Below are 17,601 nucleotides of genomic sequence, written 5' to 3' on the forward strand. Positions count from 1 at the left end.
TCCCCTCCCTCCAACAGGCACATCTGCTTAGCTGATAGGTTCTAATCAGATTAATCTAACTTATTCCTTAGTTCTTCCCCAGGATGCCTGAAAGATTACTAGGCATGGCCAGGAGGACCTTTTCCCAATTATTCCTGACACTGATCCCTTTGTAGTGTTTCCCAACTCAGATTCTCAGTTCTACATCCTTCTGATTTGAAGTCCCAGAAAGAAAGTACAAGGGGTATTCTCTACCCACACTCAGTATACTGAGGGCCCAGCCACACTCCAGTGACAGCACCTCTGGCCCATGTAGATCTGGGGGGCAAGGGCGGCAGAGTTGCGGGAGGGGGGGCGCTGGGTGGACTCCTTTCCCTTCCTTTCCCTCCTCCCCCCTCTTCGTTCCAAATTGGGGGCCGGGCCAGGCAGTTCTGATTGGCTGGGGGCCGGGCTGCTGGCTCCCCCTCTCCGAGAGGCAGGGTTCCTCCCAGCTCTCCATCAAGATGGTATAAAAGGGGCCCAGGCCAGTCGTCGGAGCAGACGGGAGTTTCTCCTCGGGACGGAGCAGGAGGCACGCGGAGTGAGGCCACGCATGAGCCGAAGCTAACCCCCCACCCCAGCCGCAAAGAGTCTACATGTCTAGGGTCTAGACATGTTCAGCTTTGTGGACCTCCGGCTCCTGCTCCTCTTAGGGGCCACTGCCCTCCTGACGCATGGCCAAGAAGACAGTAAGTTCCAAACTCTGGGGAGTTTACTACAGCTTCTTGGTATTGCGTTCTGTATAGAGGGGTCCTAGCAGATAAGACTTAAATGGAGGTGCAGGGCTGCTCCAGAGGCAGGGATGGGACGGTGATGGAGAGGAAACGGGATGAGAGAGGTCACCCTGTTGAGCAGATGAGGGGGAGCAGTTCTCAGAAGTGGAGCCTTGCATGAGATGGCCCAGGAAGAAATTTCAAGCACCCATCTGTAGCACAACAGGAAAAGTGGGAATCTGGACACGGGTTGGGGCAGAGTACGTCGAAAATGAAATAAGGCCTCTGGAATAGAGATTCGGAGCTCAAGATGTAAAAGCTATCAAAAAGGCTGCGGGATGATTCATAAGGAAAGATTGTTTGCCCTCTCTGCAGGCTAGACAGTGTTGCTGGGGCCTCCGGGGTGCTGGGCTCTCGGGGGGGGGGGAGGGGACGCACGGAGAGGGCGGGTTGCTGGATGAGAAAGTTTGGCTAGGACTTGACTGGGCGCGGTCCCTGTGCCTCCTGCTGGCCAGCCGAGAGCACTACGAGTCCTGGTACAGCACTTTACAGCGCACAGGCTGAGAAGGAAAACCTGGGTTATTGCGGACCCTCATCTCCAGACTAGGAAAATAAAAGCAGGGATGGATGGGGTAGCTCTGGTCTTTGAAAGAAGTGACCCAGGCCGAGTAAAAGTCGGTCCGCCCCTGCATTGCTTAGTTTTGCCCGCCACCTAGTGGTTGCCTTGATCAGGTCCTGGAGCGGTGGGCGTGGTTAACTCATCATTACTATTTGTAGACTTGACTTCTTTGGCTAAGGAGATTCCAAAGCACTACTGGCTTTGAAGGACCCGGCTTGTCTAGTTAGCAAGTTTTCAAGATTCCTGGGAGCTGGAAATTGGGATGTATCTAACTTTAGGGATACATTTTACTACACTGGACAGGGCTCCACTGAAATCAGCCCCTCCACATTGTAGCCCCGCCCATTCCGCCCCACCTGCCCCGGGAAAGGAGGTGGGACCAGGGCTGAATTTCCCCTTCTCTCCTCCCACCCCCGCCTCCTGTCTCCGCGCAAACCACGTCCCACGAGCCCCCACCTACTGCGTAGGAGCCCTCCTACTCTCCTTCAGCAGGCTTTTTTATTTCATTTGGTTCCCGCGCGCGTGGGCTGAAGTTGTTTGGAAGAAACCCCAGTCTAGAGCTTTGTTTAAATTCCTGAGAACTGGGACGTTATAGTCCTGGCCAGGCGCCCTGGTGCTGTCACTGAACGTCGCCGATATGGAGCAGACCTGCATTTAAGGATTTGAGGGAAGAATATAGGGAGTGGGGGGAAAGATTCAGGAAGTGGGAAGTCTCCGTGCGCCTCTTAGACAGGGCAAAGAGTGAGTAAGGCTGGGATCCCTGGTGCTCCGGGGTAAGGTCTCTGACCCGCACACATCCTGTGTCTCTTCCCATTTGCTCAGTCCCTGAAGTCAGCTGCATACACAATGGCCTAAGGGTCCCCAATGGTGAGACGTGGAAACCCGAGGTATGCTTGATCTGTATCTGCCACAATGGCACGGCTGTGTGCGATGACGTGCAATGCAATGAAGAACTGGACTGTCCCAACCCCCAAAGACGGGAGGGCGAGTGCTGTGCTTTCTGCCCGGAAGAATACGGTACGGTTCTGGTCCTAGGGTTAAGGGAGGTTGGAGTCCCTCCCTCGCCTATGTCTTGAAAGCCTATAACACCCCCAGGTACCTTAGTAAATTTACTTCTAACTGAACGTTTTTCTCCCCAGTATCACCAAACTCAGAAGATGTAGGAGTCGAGGTAATAATCTGCTCCCTACTTTCCTCCCACCCGTCCACGACCCCCACTGTCCTCCAATAAACTGCAGTTTTCTTTGCTTCTCTTAACGGCCTTTTGTTTCTTCATCCTCAACCCCACAGGGACCCAAGGGAGACCCTGGCCCCCAAGGCCCAAGGGTAAGCATCGTATTCTAAATGAGCTGGGAAACTGGAGGGGGCGTGGCTCTGATTTGTGCTCATAGCAGCCCCCTCCGTCTCTTGGTGCAGGGACCCGTTGGCCCCCCTGGACGAGATGGCATCCCTGGACAGCCTGGACTTCCTGGTCCTCCTGGTCCCCCTGGGCCCCCCGGACCCCCTGGCCTTGGAGGAGTAAGTAGATCTTGGAGACCCCAGAGGGGTGTGACTTCCCGTTTTGTTTGTTTGTTTGTCTGTCTGTTTGTTTGTTTTTCTTTGCTTTGGTTTTGTCAGACATAGTTTTCTATTTTAAAATAATTATAAACTTACAGAAAATAGAATAGAATAGAACTTCTATACACTCTTCAACACAACCGCTTTGCCACTTTCTGGGCACCCAGTTCTCTATGTCGCTGTATGTCCTGGACCATTTGAGACATAAGTTGCCAAGAACGTGCCCGTGACTTACGATCTTAAGTGCATTTCCTAAGAGCAAGGGCATTCTATGGAACCATAGCACCAAATTTAATGTTGATCTAGCCTGATTAATATTGCCTGATATGCAATCTCATTTGCAGATTTCACCAATGCCTCCCAAAATGTTCTTTATAGCATTTCTCCCGCCCCCTTCCTGTCTAAGACCGCCAATTGCATTCCATTGTCTCATTCCTTTGGTTCCCACAAATGTAGACTGTTTCTGAGACTCTATGTCATCCTTGACTTGGGAAGGTTTTGAAGAGTCTGGCTGTTGGGCAGAGGGTGTTATTTTATAGGTTCTTCTGTAGTTTGGGATTGTCTGGTTAGATTAAATTCAGTCGAGGTGTCTGGTACAGGAATATCTTACAGGCTATATTGCTGTCTCCCTGAGTTAATTACTTCCGGAAGCCTACATCCGTTTGTCCCATTACTGCTAATGCCTCCTGGCTTTCAATTTACCATCCAGAGTCCAATTTCTCACACATTCTCTCTTGTTTTTCTAGAACTTTGCTTCCCAGATGTCCTATGGCTATGATGAAAAATCAGCTGGAGTTTCCGTGCCTGGCCCCATGGTGAGCCACCAGGGGGAGCAGTGACCACACAGAGGATAGGCATCCCGAAGAGAAAGGCCAATGATGTCCTGCAAGGGGGTGGTACAGATAGCTTGGGAGGTAAAGGCCACCTTAGGGACTTGAGATCTACAGTAGATGCAAGTCAGACAGTGATCCCCACAGGAAGAGGTAGAAACAGATTTCTGCCATACTGCCTTTATTCACAGATATCAAAAGCCCCTCTTTTTCCTTCTGTAGGGTCCTTCTGGTCCTCGTGGTCTCCCTGGCCCCCCTGGTGCACCTGTACGTATCTAAGGGTCTTCATGGATCATTTTGGGCATGTACTGTTGCGGGGGTGGGGGAGATGGGGATGAGGGCAGAAGGCTGGTAGACATCTCTTGTAAGAGGGAGACAGCCCGGGAGGAACCTGCCTTTCTGAGCCTATCCTTCTCTCGTGTTCTTCAGGGTCCACAAGGTTTCCAAGGCCCCCCTGGTGAACCTGGCGAGCCTGGCGGTTCAGTAAGTTAGTCCTCCATGCCGACACACCTCCATCTCCACAAATTCTCCTATGGAAAGTCACCTGTACTGAGAGAGGGGTAGCTTGTCACCTCCTCGCTCCAGTCTTCCTCCTTATTGTCTCTCATCTAAGAGTTCTAAATGCTTCTCCTGTCCCCTCTAGGGTCCAATGGGTCCCCGAGGTCCCCCTGGCCCTCCTGGCAAGAATGGAGATGATGTAAGTACCCCTGGGGAAAGACACTATCAAATCCTGTGGCCTTCTCTATGTGGGTCCTGAAATCTTCCCAGCAGGGTCTCAGCACCAATAACCAGGAGAAGTCAAGATGACCCTTGGCAGTCATCTTTCCACTGAATAGAATGTTTTAGTGAGGCAGCCTCCATCCCCACTTGCATCCTCACCCCCATCCATCTCCATCCCTTGGAGTAATCCAGGTTTAAGAGTTCTGGGTGAGCAGATGTGGAAATGAATACACCACTGTAGATATAAACTGAGTTTTAGGTTAGAAGTTAGATTTGGTCCCTTAAACTGAATCCACCCTTCAATGGGGGATAGAGGAGCATTGCCATAATGGGCTTTTCTCTCTCTGTAGGGGGAAGCTGGCAAGCCCGGCCGTCCTGGTGAGCGTGGACCTCCTGGACCTCAGGTGAGCAGGATGTGAGGGTGGGCCCAGGGCTTACTGCACTGGGGATACATTTAGGAGCAATAGTCACAGAGCCCTTCCTTCTGACACCCTTCCAAGTCCTCATTTGCCTTTCTCTCCAGGGTGCTCGTGGATTGCCTGGAACAGCTGGCCTCCCTGGAATGAAGGGACACCGAGTAAGTCTCTTTGGAGTCACTGAAGCTCCCAAAGCCCCAAGTCACCATTCTCTCCCCTTCCCTAAGAGATCCTGTTGTGAATCATGTTAGATGGTAGCTAGAGATATCTCAAAGGTCATAGGTTAGACATCTGAAAGGACTTCCTTTTGTGGGGGAAGAAGTCCCAATAAAGAGACTGGCTGGATGATAGGTGAATTGGGATCTACTTTAGCTCAGAGACAGAGAGATGGCTGGAGATCTTCCAAAAATTATTGTCAAATCCATGTGGGTGTCAAAGTGGTATACTCCCCCAACAGGGGTCTTACTTCATCTCTTTTCCCCCCCATTAAGGGCTTCAGTGGTTTGGATGGTGCCAAAGGAGATGCTGGTCCTGCTGGTCCTAAGGTAAGATACTGATGAGAGGTCCTGAATGACCTGTGCCCAACAGTCCTACTATGAATGCTTCACTCTGTTCTCTGTTCCTAGGGAGAGCCCGGCAGTCCTGGTGAAAACGGAGCTCCTGGCCAGATGGTAAGTAGGCCAGCTTGAGTGACAGGGGGCGCTCCAAGAGGGAGGCTGCAGAAGAGGGTGTCTCCATCTCATTCGACCTCCCTTGGTTTCGTTTTTAGGGTCCCCGAGGTCTGCCCGGTGAGAGAGGTCGCCCTGGACCTCCTGGCACTGCTGTAAGTACTCCTGCCCCCCTTGGATGCCCCGGGCTCTGGTTGCAGTTCCCTGGGGACTAAGGGTACTGGCCACTGCTCAGGGGACATAATTGGGCTTCCCCTCTCTCTTACAGGGTGCTCGCGGTAACGATGGTGCTGTTGGTGCTGCTGGACCCCCTGTAAGTATGGCCTTGACTTTGAGTATGGGAGTAGGGTGAGACCTCAGGGTCAGCTCTTGGGGCTGACATCAACTTTTGAAACTTAGAAGCTCTTAGTCTCCTCCACCTTGTAGCTAAACTTCCATTTCATCCACAGGGTCCCACCGGCCCCACTGGCCCTCCTGGCTTCCCTGGTGCAGTTGGTGCTAAGGTGAGGCACGTTCTTTCTTTGAACATGATTGTCATAGGCAATGGGCTAGGCATCACCCAGATCAGAGAAGCCCAGGGTGGCAAGAATGAAGCACACTCTACAATCCTGGACTCAATCCTGGTGTCCCCTTCCTAGCTCTCAAAGTCCTCGTCCTTGCTCCCCCGCCCTCCAACACCTGACATACAGAAGTAATGCTGGCTGCCCCAATCTGATTTGTCCTTTCCTCCGATCTAGGGTGAAGCTGGTCCCCAAGGAGCTAGAGGCTCTGAAGGTCCCCAGGGTGTGCGTGGTGAGCCCGGACCCCCTGGCCCTGCTGGTGCTGCCGGCCCTGCTGTGAGTGTCCTTCCTGCTGCTGACCCCTGTGCTACCCGCCAACTTCACAGTTCTAGGCTTTCACTCACCCTCCTTTCTCTATGTGACAGGGAAACCCTGGTGCTGATGGACAACCTGGCGCTAAAGGTGCCAATGTAAGTCTCTAGCAGCCCTCCTCCCATGAGCCACCTGCCACCTGCCCCATGCCCTCCACCCTTGGGCTAAAATGTCTGTCCTGACTCCTGCAGGGTGCTCCTGGTATTGCTGGTGCTCCTGGCTTCCCTGGTGCCCGAGGCCCCTCTGGACCCCAGGGCCCCAGCGGCCCTCCAGGTCCCAAGGGTAACAGTGTAAGTATAAGACTCTCCCTTCTGCCTCGCTTGTTCATGAGCTCCAGGGTGCCCCCTTCTGGAGAAACATACACTTGCGAGCCAACAGAGCAACTTACCCTCTTTCTCTCCCTACACAGGGTGAACCTGGTGCTCCTGGCAACAAAGGAGACACTGGTGCCAAAGGAGAACCCGTAAGTCACACATCACCCCTTCTCCCCCTCTGCCCCCAGGGTCAGGAAGCCTCAACGGGGAGCTCCAGGGAGGAAGGGAGCCCCCTCCTCATACCCAGAAGTCCTATTACTAGAGGCCAGCATCATAGGCTCCTGGGCTTGTACTCCCTCACCAAGGCTACTCCCTCTCTGCCCACTCCAGGGTGCTACTGGAGTTCAAGGTCCCCCAGGCCCTGCCGGAGAAGAAGGAAAACGAGGAGCCCGTGGTGAGCCTGGACCTTCCGGACTGCCTGGACCTCCTGGCGAGCGTGTAAGTGTCCCCTGTCCCCTGTGTCTCTCCTCATTTGCTCTTAGTGCTTGCCCAGTGCTGTGATGGTAATAGGCTCACTGGCCTTTTTTCCTTCTCCCTGCAGGGTGGACCTGGTAGCCGTGGTTTCCCTGGTGCTGATGGTGTTGCTGGCCCCAAGGTAATCTCTCTTCCTGGCAGAGAAGCTGACTCCCCCAGCTGCCCGACGTCACTTCCCTGACAGTACGGTTGACATCCACCTACGCTCATGTCCGCAGCTGTGCTCCCTGCCGCCTTGCAACCACGGCTGTGTCTCCCTCCTCCTCTTGTTTGGCCTCTCTTTGGCATCCCCACGAATCCACCTCAAAGTCCAAGACCTTCTCCCAGCATGAAGAGGATGCTAAACCCGTGGTAATAAGGCCAAGGCTGTGGCCCTGATGCGTCTGTGACTTCTCTCCACTTAGGGTCCTTCCGGTGAACGTGGTGCTCCCGGACCTGCTGGTCCCAAAGGTTCTCCTGGTGAAGCTGGTCGCCCCGGTGAAGCTGGTCTCCCTGGTGCCAAGGTGAGAAGATCCTCTGTCCTGTATGGGACTTGGAGCAGCCTGCAGCTGGTGCTCCAGACTCCTCCCCCCCTCCCACACTCCGATCCCCCTCCTCCCCTTGTCATCCCCCTCCTCCTGCCCTCGTTCATGGCCTTCTGCTTCACCCTAGGGTCTCACTGGCAGTCCTGGCAGCCCTGGTCCTGATGGCAAAACCGGCCCCCCTGTAAGTATGCCTGTTCTCTCATGCCTCACCCTACCCTCCTGTGTGCCTACCTTAGTCCTTACCACAACTCTTGTGCCTCCCATCCTCAGGGTCCCGCTGGTCAAGATGGTCGCCCTGGACCCGCAGGTCCTCCTGGAGCCCGTGGCCAGGCTGGTGTGATGGGATTCCCTGGACCTAAGGGTACCGCTGTGAGTATTCAGTGAGGAACACTACAGAACCAGCAACAGGCATACTAACTCGACTGACACTCTGTGTGACCTCAGGCCCTTTACTGACCCTTTCTGGACCCATTAGTGAAATAAGAGACCATTGGTTGGCTCCATGACCATCATTCTGTCCTTGATAAATAAGTATTGCTAGGCAGACTCCCCTGAACACACAGATAATATGGTCTTTTTATGTGATAGTCACACCCAAGTCTGGTAAGGAGAGCCTTGAGATGACTGCCATTAGTCAGTGAAGGTGTGTGTCAAGGGGAAGGGAAGGGGAAGGGTGACCAGGAAGGAGTCTCGGGCAGGAGACTGCTTTGGGTGCAGGAAGAGAGGCTGAGCATTAGATGCCGGCAAGACCTTCCCTAGACCCTGAAGCTTGCCAGCCTCCTGCAGTCTTCTTGAACAGAAAGCCCCTTGGGAATGCTCACTGTAATGAGAGGTCCTTGGCTGTAACGAGTCTCGACCTGTGACCCTCAATCTTGCTTCCCTTTCTACACAGGGAGAACCTGGAAAGGCTGGAGAGCGAGGCCTTCCCGGACCCCCTGGCGCTGTTGTAAGTATCTCTTTGGAGTCTCTGACCTTTCTGCCCCTGCCTGTGACATACACCATCCTCCCATGGAGGATGTCTGCAGCCACTGTCACAACATCGGAAGTCACTAGGGGGCTCTGCTGTGTCTCAGAGGTCCAGTCCCTACCTGCGGCTCTCATCTCCCATACTGAATTTATTGCCTTCTCCCCACAGGGTCCTGCTGGCAAAGATGGAGAAGCTGGAGCTCAGGGAGCCCCTGGCCCTGCTGTAAGTATTCCTGTCTGCGAGCCTTGGGGAGCAGGAAAGGTGGGGCCTTGCTTCCCTTCCCCTTGGACTATTCATGACCACTGCCTCTTCTCTACCACAGGGTCCTGCTGGTGAGAGAGGTGAACAAGGTCCCGCTGGCTCCCCTGGATTCCAGGTGAGGCTTCATGACTTAGGTTTGCAGGGAAGAGTGCAGAACACTCCTTTGTTAACTGTTAAAGATTCTAAATCCTACCTCTTCTCCCCTCCACCTCCCACCTTACAGGGTCTTCCTGGTCCTGCCGGTCCTCCTGGTGAAGCAGGCAAGCCTGGTGAACAGGTAAGAGGTAGCAGCAGGACAGAAGGTGGGAGCATGCAAGAAATACAAAGAAAACAGCCACCCACTGCTTGCAGCTGATGGGGGTGGGAATCACCAGCTAGAGGGATAGGGATTAAACGCAAAGGGAGGACTTTGGATATACCAAATGTGTGAGGGCACTCACTGCAAATGATCTGGCACTGGCTTGGTAGCCTCTAGGCAAGGTGACTTCTCTATACACACTCCTGGAATAACTCTGGCTTTACCTCAAGCCTTCCTATTGTAATGAGGAATTTCAGTTCTAAGCTGAGTATGTGGTCCTGTGGGCTCCTGAGGTCCAGCTTCTAGGAAGAGGGGGCAGAGGTTCTTTCTCGGGGTGGGGGTAGGTTGGATTCACTGCAGTTCCTCTTTCTACACTCAGGGTGTTCCTGGAGACCTTGGTGCCCCTGGACCCTCTGGCGCAAGAGTAAGTGAGCCTTCTCGTGCCACTTCCGTTACGACATCCCAAGCTTGGTCCTGTCAGAGCATCATGTGCCCTTTCCTTCCTTTCTAGGGCGAGAGAGGTTTCCCTGGTGAACGTGGTGTACAAGGTCCCCCAGGTCCTGCTGGTCCCCGAGGAAACAATGGTGCCCCCGGCAACGATGGTGCCAAGGTGAGGGCATCGTGGAAAGGTCATGACGGTTGTGTCCCAGATCATAGGACTTGGGGACAAGACCAGAGTGGGGGCCCAGGAGTCACAAGGTCGGGTCTGTGAGTTTGTCCCTCTGGTTGGAACCTGTGATCTGGGATCCACACATAAGGGATCCTAAGTGGGCTCATGGCTCTGAGACACCTCTGGGCTCACTAATCTTGTTTCCTAAACAGGGTGATACTGGTGCCCCCGGAGCTCCCGGTAGCCAGGGTGCCCCCGGTCTTCAGGGAATGCCTGGTGAACGTGGTGCAGCTGGTCTTCCAGGTCCTAAGGGTGACAGAGTAAGTCAACCTTCCCTTCCCATGAGCCCTTGTGGTTCTCATTTATCTTCATGCTTTCCTGGTTAATCTAATACCTGTGACTCAGGCCCTTCTGATGTGTTACCATGGGGATGAAAGTTGGGGCATCTCCCTGATGGAGGTTGCTTTATTTACCACTCTGTAGAATTCAGGGGCCTCTTAACCCAGGTTCCACCTGAATCCCCAAGTAGGCCCCTTTAACCCCTGAAAGAACTTTACATCCTTGACAGAGCTAAGGAGGGCCTCTTAGATATAGCTGCAGAATGCTGTAGCTCAACTCTTGGCCCCAATCTGGAAGTCTCAGGGGTTGTTTTGGTTTTTTTTTTTCCTGTTTTTAGGGTGATGCTGGTCCCAAAGGTGCTGATGGTTCTCCTGGTAAAGATGGTGCCCGTGGTCTGACTGGTCCCATTGGTCCTCCTGGCCCTGCTGGTGCCCCTGGTGACAAGGTTAGTGGCTACCTCTTCACCTTCTTTCTTAACTCAAAACCTCCTTCGCAAGCTCAGGTGGGGCTCTGCAGGGAAGGCAGGTCCTGCCATATGAAGCTGGTGACCCAGGAAGTTCAAGGGACCAGGAGGGAGGGAAGGTGTCATTGGTTCATCTCCCAGGAGAGTTGAGAGTTCCTGTCTCTCCCTCATAGGGTGAAGCTGGTCCCAGTGGTCCTCCCGGTCCCACCGGAGCCCGTGGTGCTCCCGTAAGTACAGAAGACCCTGATCTCTGTTCATCCCTTCTCCCCTACCTGCTTTCTGCCCCCACCGCAAACCCCACCCCTTTACTCTATCCGTTCCTCTCCTTCCCTAATGTTGAGACATCTCTCCAAAGTCGTCTCCTTCTTCTTCTAGGGAGACCGTGGTGAGGCTGGTCCCCCTGGTCCTGCTGGCTTTGCCGGCCCCCCTGTGAGTATCAAGACCCTCCTCATTTTCTGTCCCTAGCTGAGACACGAGGCATGGGACCTTGGGGTGGCTGAATGAGGACAGAAGTGTTACCCTGAGTCAGAGGAGAAGGGTGGGGAGGTACTGGTGTCTCCAAGTGTCTCTGCATCTCCAAGTCCCTATCTGTGGCCCTTCCTCTAGCCCAGAGGCCCTCTGCTCTCAGGCTGCCTCCTCCACTCCTCCACTCTCCATTCTCCCTCCTGCCTAGGGTGCTGATGGCCAACCTGGTGCGAAAGGTGAACCTGGTGATACTGGTGTTAAAGGTGATGCTGGTCCTCCTGGCCCTGCTGGTCCTGCTGGACCCCCCGGCCCCATTGTAAGTATCTTGTCTTCTGCACCATAAGCTTTGGATAGCCTTGGACTTGGGGCTAGCCTGGATCTCATACCTTGACACTGTCTTACAGGGTAACGTTGGTGCTCCTGGACCCAAAGGTCCTCGTGGTGCTGCTGGTCCCCCTGTGAGTATCATATGCATCTCTGTCGCGACTCCCCAAAGGCAGAGACTGGAGATGAGGCCAGGTGACAGGTGACTGTTCACTTCTGACCACCCAATGTTCTCTCCTACCAGGGTGCTACTGGCTTCCCTGGTGCTGCTGGCCGTGTCGGTCCCCCTGGTCCCTCTGTGAGTATCTGTGGTTCTGGAATGAGGATGGGGTGAGACATGTATTGTCAGGACAGCAGGCCTGGCTGGGGCTTGCCACTATGATGCTTTGGAAGCCTGGACTCTGACAGTCCTTCTTGTGCCCATCTAGGGAAATGCTGGACCCCCTGGCCCTCCCGGTCCCGTTGGCAAAGAAGGGGGCAAAGGTCCCCGTGGTGAGACTGGCCCTGCTGGACGTCCTGGTGAAGTTGGTCCCCCAGGTCCCCCCGGTCCTGCTGGTGAGAAAGGATCTCCTGGTGCTGATGGACCTGCTGTAAGTGCTAACTCACATCTCTGTGATTGTGGAGAGTTCCAGAGTTGTGTATGTGTTTCCTGTGCTACTGTGAGCCCTTCTCACCCCTGTCTGCCTCCCACAGGGCTCTCCTGGTACCCCTGGACCTCAGGGTATTGCTGGACAACGTGGTGTGGTCGGTCTTCCCGGTCAGAGAGGAGAAAGAGGCTTCCCTGGTCTTCCTGGCCCCTCTGTGAGTGTTCTTTCCTCTTGGGGTGTCCAAGAAGAATCATCTTAGGACTTGAGTACTAGAAGGGGCAGGGTAGCAGCAGTGGAGACAAGGAGAGCAAATGTGATAGAAATGCTCTCATGGTACCCAGGTGGTGGTGGTGAACACCTTTAATCCCAGCACTAAGGAAGCAGAGGCAGGTAAATTCCTGAGTTCAAGACCAGCCTGGTCTACAGAGCGAGTGCCAGGACAGCCAGAGCTACACAGAGAAACCCTGTCTTGAAAACCAAACTAAACAAACACACAAAAGAAGTCTCATGGCTTGAGCCACCACATCTGACCTCCAGCCTTACTCTGTTCTTTAGGGTGAACCTGGCAAACAAGGTCCTTCTGGATCAAGTGGTGAACGCGGTCCCCCTGGCCCCATGGGGCCCCCTGGATTGGCTGGTCCCCCTGGTGAATCTGGACGTGAGGTCAGCAGCCCCCACCTCCTAGCCAGTCCCCGTGCAGGACCACTTGTCCTACGCCTGACCTCTTCCCTGGAGTGGACACTCATCTCTCCCCCTCCCTTTACAGGGATCCCCTGGTGCTGAAGGCTCCCCTGGAAGGGATGGTGCTCCCGGGGCCAAGGTAAGAGATCATGCCACATATCAGGCTGGACTCTGGTGAGCCCTGGCCCCTCCCCAGACTGCACATTTCATCTGAGGCTGACCCCATGACCTCTACCCTCTGTTCCCAGGGTGACCGTGGTGAGACTGGCCCCGCTGGCCCCCCTGGTGCCCCTGGTGCTCCCGGTGCTCCCGGCCCTGTTGGTCCCGCTGGCAAGAATGGCGATCGTGGTGAGACTGTAAGTTGCTGAGCTCAGATCAGACCTCTTCTTCAGACATGCTCAAAGGCCTCGAAATGGATGAATTACCTCACTCAGGCTGGGGAAGAAGAGGGTTTTGGGATATGTCTGGGTCCTTAGCTTCCAGGGAAAAACAGTGATTACTTAGCCTTCATCTAGGCAGGACTCCATCTTCCCCAAGGCATGGGGCTTGCCCCAGCTTATCCCATGAAGCCTGGCTCTGGGGAGGTTTAATCGGGAATCAGGAGAGGTGGCCACAGCAGAAGAGATGTGGGTCAGGAGGAGTCTAGCCAAGGGGAAGGCTCACCCTGAAGCCCTCAGCCTTGGCTTTTCCAAGTCAAGATCTAACACACTGTTTTCTCTCCAGGGTCCTGCTGGTCCTGCTGGTCCCATTGGCCCTGCTGGTGCCCGTGGCCCTGCTGTAAGTGTCCCATGCCCACCTCATGCCCTCGGAACACTGACCCAGAGGTGAATACCATCCCACTCAATACTCAGTGTGAACTTGCACCTGACAGCCTGTCTTGTCCCCTCCTCTCTTTTAGGGACCCCAAGGCCCCCGTGGTGACAAGGGTGAGACAGGCGAACAAGGTGACAGAGGCATAAAGGGTCATCGTGGCTTCTCTGGTCTCCAGGGTCCTCCTGGTTCTCCTGTGAGTATACTCAACTTCCCAGGCCCTGGCTGCCATCAGGCCTTTTCCACCATACCCTGATGCAGATCACATGGTGGGAGGGGGACACTTGCCTCAGTGTCTACTCTAGATAGACATTCTGATTCCTTCCTAGTGAGGGTGAGGGGCAGGACACAGACAGACAGACAGAGGGCTCAAAGAAGGATTGTGGGAGTGGTCTAAAATGAGGGGATATGTTACCCCCATTGCCCCTGAACTGCTTTTCTCTGTTCTTCAGGGTTCTCCTGGTGAACAAGGCCCCTCTGGAGCTTCAGGTCCTGCAGGCCCCCGGGTAAGTTGCATCTTCCATTACTTCTTCCTGGGTTCCTCCCTGTCTTGGTTACTTTCAGATATCCCTCTGTTCTCCAGAGAAGAGTTCAGAGACCAGACAGGGGGTGGGGAGAAAAAGAAGCTTGGTCTTACAGAACCTTTGACCTTCCCACCCGTGCCCCCTTGCAAACCTGGCCATAGGAACTAGTTGAGGGCACCCTCTGAGAGACAGAAGCAGAGACTGGGCGGAGCCAGCAGTGGGGGGAGGGGAAACACTTCTGAGCCGGAGTTTGGGGGCTGCCTTGAGTTTCTAGCCACTTTTTCTAACCATCTCTCTATCCCTAGGGTCCCCCTGGCTCTGCTGGTTCTCCTGGCAAAGACGGACTCAACGGTCTCCCTGGCCCCATTGGTCCCCCTGGTCCTCGAGGTCGCACTGGTGACAGCGGCCCTGCTGTATGTAGCCCCACATCCTCTGCCTCATGACCCTCCCCCAAGAAGACTTGAATACCTGGAAACCTTGATCTCCTTCCTCTACACAGGGTCCCCCCGGCCCTCCTGGACCCCCTGGCCCTCCTGGACCTCCCAGTGGCGGTTATGACTTCAGCTTCCTGCCTCAGCCACCTCAAGAGAAGTCTCAAGATGGTGGCCGCTACTACCGGGCCGATGATGCTAACGTGGTTCGTGACCGTGACCTTGAGGTGGACACCACCCTCAAGAGCCTGAGTCAGCAGATTGAGAACATCCGCAGCCCCGAAGGCAGCCGCAAGAACCCTGCCCGCACATGCCGCGACCTCAAGATGTGCCACTCTGACTGGAAGAGCGGTAAGGATTAACCCCAGCCACCTCCCCCCCCCCCTTTAGCCTACCATGCTGCTTCCCCCATGTTTTCATACATTCCACTTTCCATATGGTGCTGGCTGCCTACTCCTCCTGACTGCTTTGCCTTGCCCACTTCAGGAGAGTACTGGATCGACCCTAACCAAGGCTGCAACCTGGACGCCATCAAGGTCTACTGCAACATGGAGACAGGTCAGACCTGTGTGTTCCCTACTCAGCCGTCTGTGCCTCAGAAGAACTGGTACATCAGCCCGAACCCCAAGGAAAAGAAGCACGTCTGGTTTGGAGAGAGCATGACCGATGGATTCCCGGTACGTGAGCTGAACCCCAGAGCAACTCTACAGGAGATGGGTTAGCCTCTTATCCAGAAAGCACAGGAAGTCCTGGAGTGGATTTAATCTGCTTAGTGGAAGGGCAGATACAGATCTAGGATACAGGAGTTCTGGGTAGGAAAGCCAGGGACGAGAAGGTCCACGTGATCGCTCATTCTCTCCTCTCTCTGGCCCGTGCAGTTCGAGTACGGAAGCGAGGGCTCCGACCCCGCCGATGTCGCTATCCAGCTGACCTTCCTGCGCCTAATGTCCACCGAGGCCTCCCAGAACATCACCTATCACTGCAAGAACAGCGTAGCCTACATGGACCAGCAGACTGGCAACCTCAAGAAGGCCCTGCTCCTCCAGGGATCCAACGAGATCGAGCTCAGAGGCGAAGGCAACAGTCGCTTCACCTACAGCACCCTTGTGGACGGCTGCACGGTGAGTCCCCCAGACTGGGTCCAGCCTGTCTCTTTGGGCATCTGGTTTAGCCTTCTGGCAGAACAGAGTGAGCCTCACTTCATTCCTACCTTGGTAATGACCCTCTCCCGCTGTCTTCATTCACACCAGAGTCACACCGGAACTTGGGGCAAGACAGTCATCGAATACAAAACCACCAAGACCTCCCGCCTGCCCATCATCGATGTGGCTCCCTTGGACATTGGTGCCCCAGACCAGGAATTCGGACTAGACATTGGCCCTGCCTGCTTCGTGTAAACTCCCTCCACCCCAATCTGGTTCCCTCCCACCCAGCCCACTTTTCCCCAACCCTGGAAACAGACGAACAACCCAAACTCAATTTCCCCCAAAAGCCAAAAATATGGGAGATAATTTCACATGGACTTTGGAAAACATTTTTTTTCCTTTGCATTCACCTTTCAAACTTAGTTTTTACCTTTGACCAACTGAACGTGACCAAAAACCAAAAGTGCATTCAACCTTACCAAAAAAGAAAAAAAAAAAAAGAATAAATAAATAACTTTTTAAAAAAGGAAGCTTGGTCCTCTTGCTTGAAGACCTATGTGGGTATAAGTCCCTTCCTGCCCACTTGGCTTATGATACCCTAATGCTGCCTTTTCTGCTCCTTTCTCCACCCCCTCTTGGGGCCTCTCCTCCATTGCTCCCCAAATTTAAGTCTCCCCCAAGACACAGGAAATAATGCATTGTCTGCCCAGCAAACAAAGGCAATGCTGAAATGTCCCACCAGCCCCTCAACCCCGTCTACTTCCCTACCCAGCACCCTCAAATCCTGCTGGGACATGGGGTTCTTGGACTGTTGAAGGAACCTAACCATCTGGCATCTCCATGGCCTCTGCAACAAACCCCCCACTTTTTTCTCTCCCCCCCCCCCCAGGGAGGGCCTGTGCTTTGGGCAGCCACCTGCCCCTCTCAGGGGTTTGGAGCCAGGCAGGGTCACAGCAGACTGGAAACATCGGACATGCATGTGCAGGCTGGGTGGGAGAGACCGTTCTATTCCTCAGTGCAATTGTGTTGCTGAAAGACTACCTCGTTCTTGTCTTTGTGTGTCACCGGGGCAACTGTGTGGGGGCGGGGATGGGGGCAGGGTGGCAGCACGCCCAGTTTGGTATCAAAGGTGCTACATCTCTGTGAAGGGGTGGGGTGGGAAGGAATTTCTGGTGCTATAGAAGCTGAGATGCTCCCTAGACCAGCAAATGTTTCTTTTGTTCAAAGTATTTTTTATTCTTTTTTTTTTTTTTTTTAATGGATAGGGACTTGTGTGAATTGTTGGGGTTTTTTTTTTTTTTTTTTTTGGTTTTGTTTTTTTTTGTTTTGTTTTGTTTTTTTTCCTGAAGGTGCTATTTAACAAGGGAGAAGAGAGTGCGGGGACTTCACCCTGCCCACTCTCTACTCTCTCTCCACTCTTCTAGTTCCTGGGCCTATCTGATCTCTCTCTTTCTTCTGAAACCCTCCCCTCTTGCTGCTGCTCCCTCCCCTCTGCCTCTCTCTTGGTCTGTCCTGCATCAGGGTTTCAGAGCACCACTTTCCAAAGCACAAAACAGTTTTTACCCCTGGGCTGGGAGGAAACAAGAGACTCTGTACCTATTTTGTATGTGTATAATAATTTGAGATGTTTTTAATTATTTTGATTGCTGGAATAAAGCATGTGGAAATGACCCAATGCATGTGCAGTGGCCTCTGAATTTCCTTCCTGGGACGTGGGGAGGTGGGGATCCAGGGACAGGGCTCTGGGATGGGGGACTTGCCTTCTACCCCTGCCCTTTCTCTCTCCCTCACTTCTCATCCAGATATTGCCACCTTCCTCTCTTGCCTGTCTTATGCCTTAGACCTTTTTTCTTGCCTCTTTTACCTTTTCCTCTTTCCAGTCTTCCTTGTGCATCCCCAGATCCCCAGCTTCACCAGTTCAATCATCCCAGGTGCACAGCATTGCGGACATGCTCGCACGTACTTCATTCC

General features: G+C 53.9%; 1 protein-coding gene across 1 annotated transcript; it reads left to right on the forward strand.

The window, feature by feature from the left end:
• The first annotated feature begins 486 nt into the window (after positions 1-486).
• Positions 487-17,305, forward strand: Col1a1 (collagen, type I, alpha 1). Its single transcript, NM_007742.4, has 51 exons — positions 487-707; positions 2,173-2,367; positions 2,490-2,521; positions 2,641-2,676; positions 2,767-2,868; positions 3,654-3,722; positions 3,960-4,004; positions 4,167-4,220; positions 4,381-4,434; positions 4,808-4,861; positions 4,981-5,034; positions 5,365-5,418; positions 5,500-5,544; positions 5,643-5,696; positions 5,810-5,854; positions 5,991-6,044; positions 6,279-6,377; positions 6,467-6,511; positions 6,605-6,703; positions 6,823-6,876; positions 7,058-7,165; positions 7,269-7,322; positions 7,606-7,704; positions 7,853-7,906; positions 7,996-8,094; positions 8,618-8,671; positions 8,861-8,914; positions 9,015-9,068; positions 9,177-9,230; positions 9,631-9,675; positions 9,763-9,861; positions 10,074-10,181; positions 10,538-10,645; positions 10,837-10,890; positions 11,039-11,092; positions 11,337-11,444; positions 11,533-11,586; positions 11,697-11,750; positions 11,881-12,042; positions 12,146-12,253; positions 12,595-12,702; positions 12,806-12,859; positions 12,969-13,076; positions 13,444-13,497; positions 13,619-13,726; positions 13,983-14,036; positions 14,360-14,467; positions 14,554-14,836; positions 14,972-15,162; positions 15,364-15,606; positions 15,736-17,305. Exons 1-51 carry the CDS (start codon positions 632-634, stop codon positions 15,880-15,882), a joined length of 4,362 nt encoding a protein of 1,453 aa, NP_031768.2. The 5' UTR covers positions 487-631; the 3' UTR covers positions 15,883-17,305.
• Positions 17,306-17,601: the final 296 nt, after the last annotated feature.

The sequence above is a fragment of the Mus musculus genome, chromosome 11 (genome assembly GCF_000001635.26).
Source record: "Mus musculus strain C57BL/6J chromosome 11, GRCm38.p6 C57BL/6J".
In the NCBI taxonomy this organism is placed as follows: domain Eukaryota; kingdom Metazoa; phylum Chordata; class Mammalia; order Rodentia; family Muridae; genus Mus; species Mus musculus.

Excerpts from the sequence above, each read along its gene's own strand:
- Col1a1 (NM_007742.4), top strand. The coding sequence starts at position 632 with ATGTTCAGCTTTGTGGACCTCCGGCTCCTGCTCCTCTTAGGGGCCACT. Across the intron at positions 708-2,172 it reads GACGCATGGCCAAGAAGACA|TCCCTGAAGTCAGCTGCATA; the intron begins GTAAGTTCCAAA and ends CCATTTGCTCAG. Across the intron at positions 12,703-12,805 it reads CTGGTGAATCTGGACGTGAG|GGATCCCCTGGTGCTGAAGG; the intron begins GTCAGCAGCCCC and ends CTCCCTTTACAG.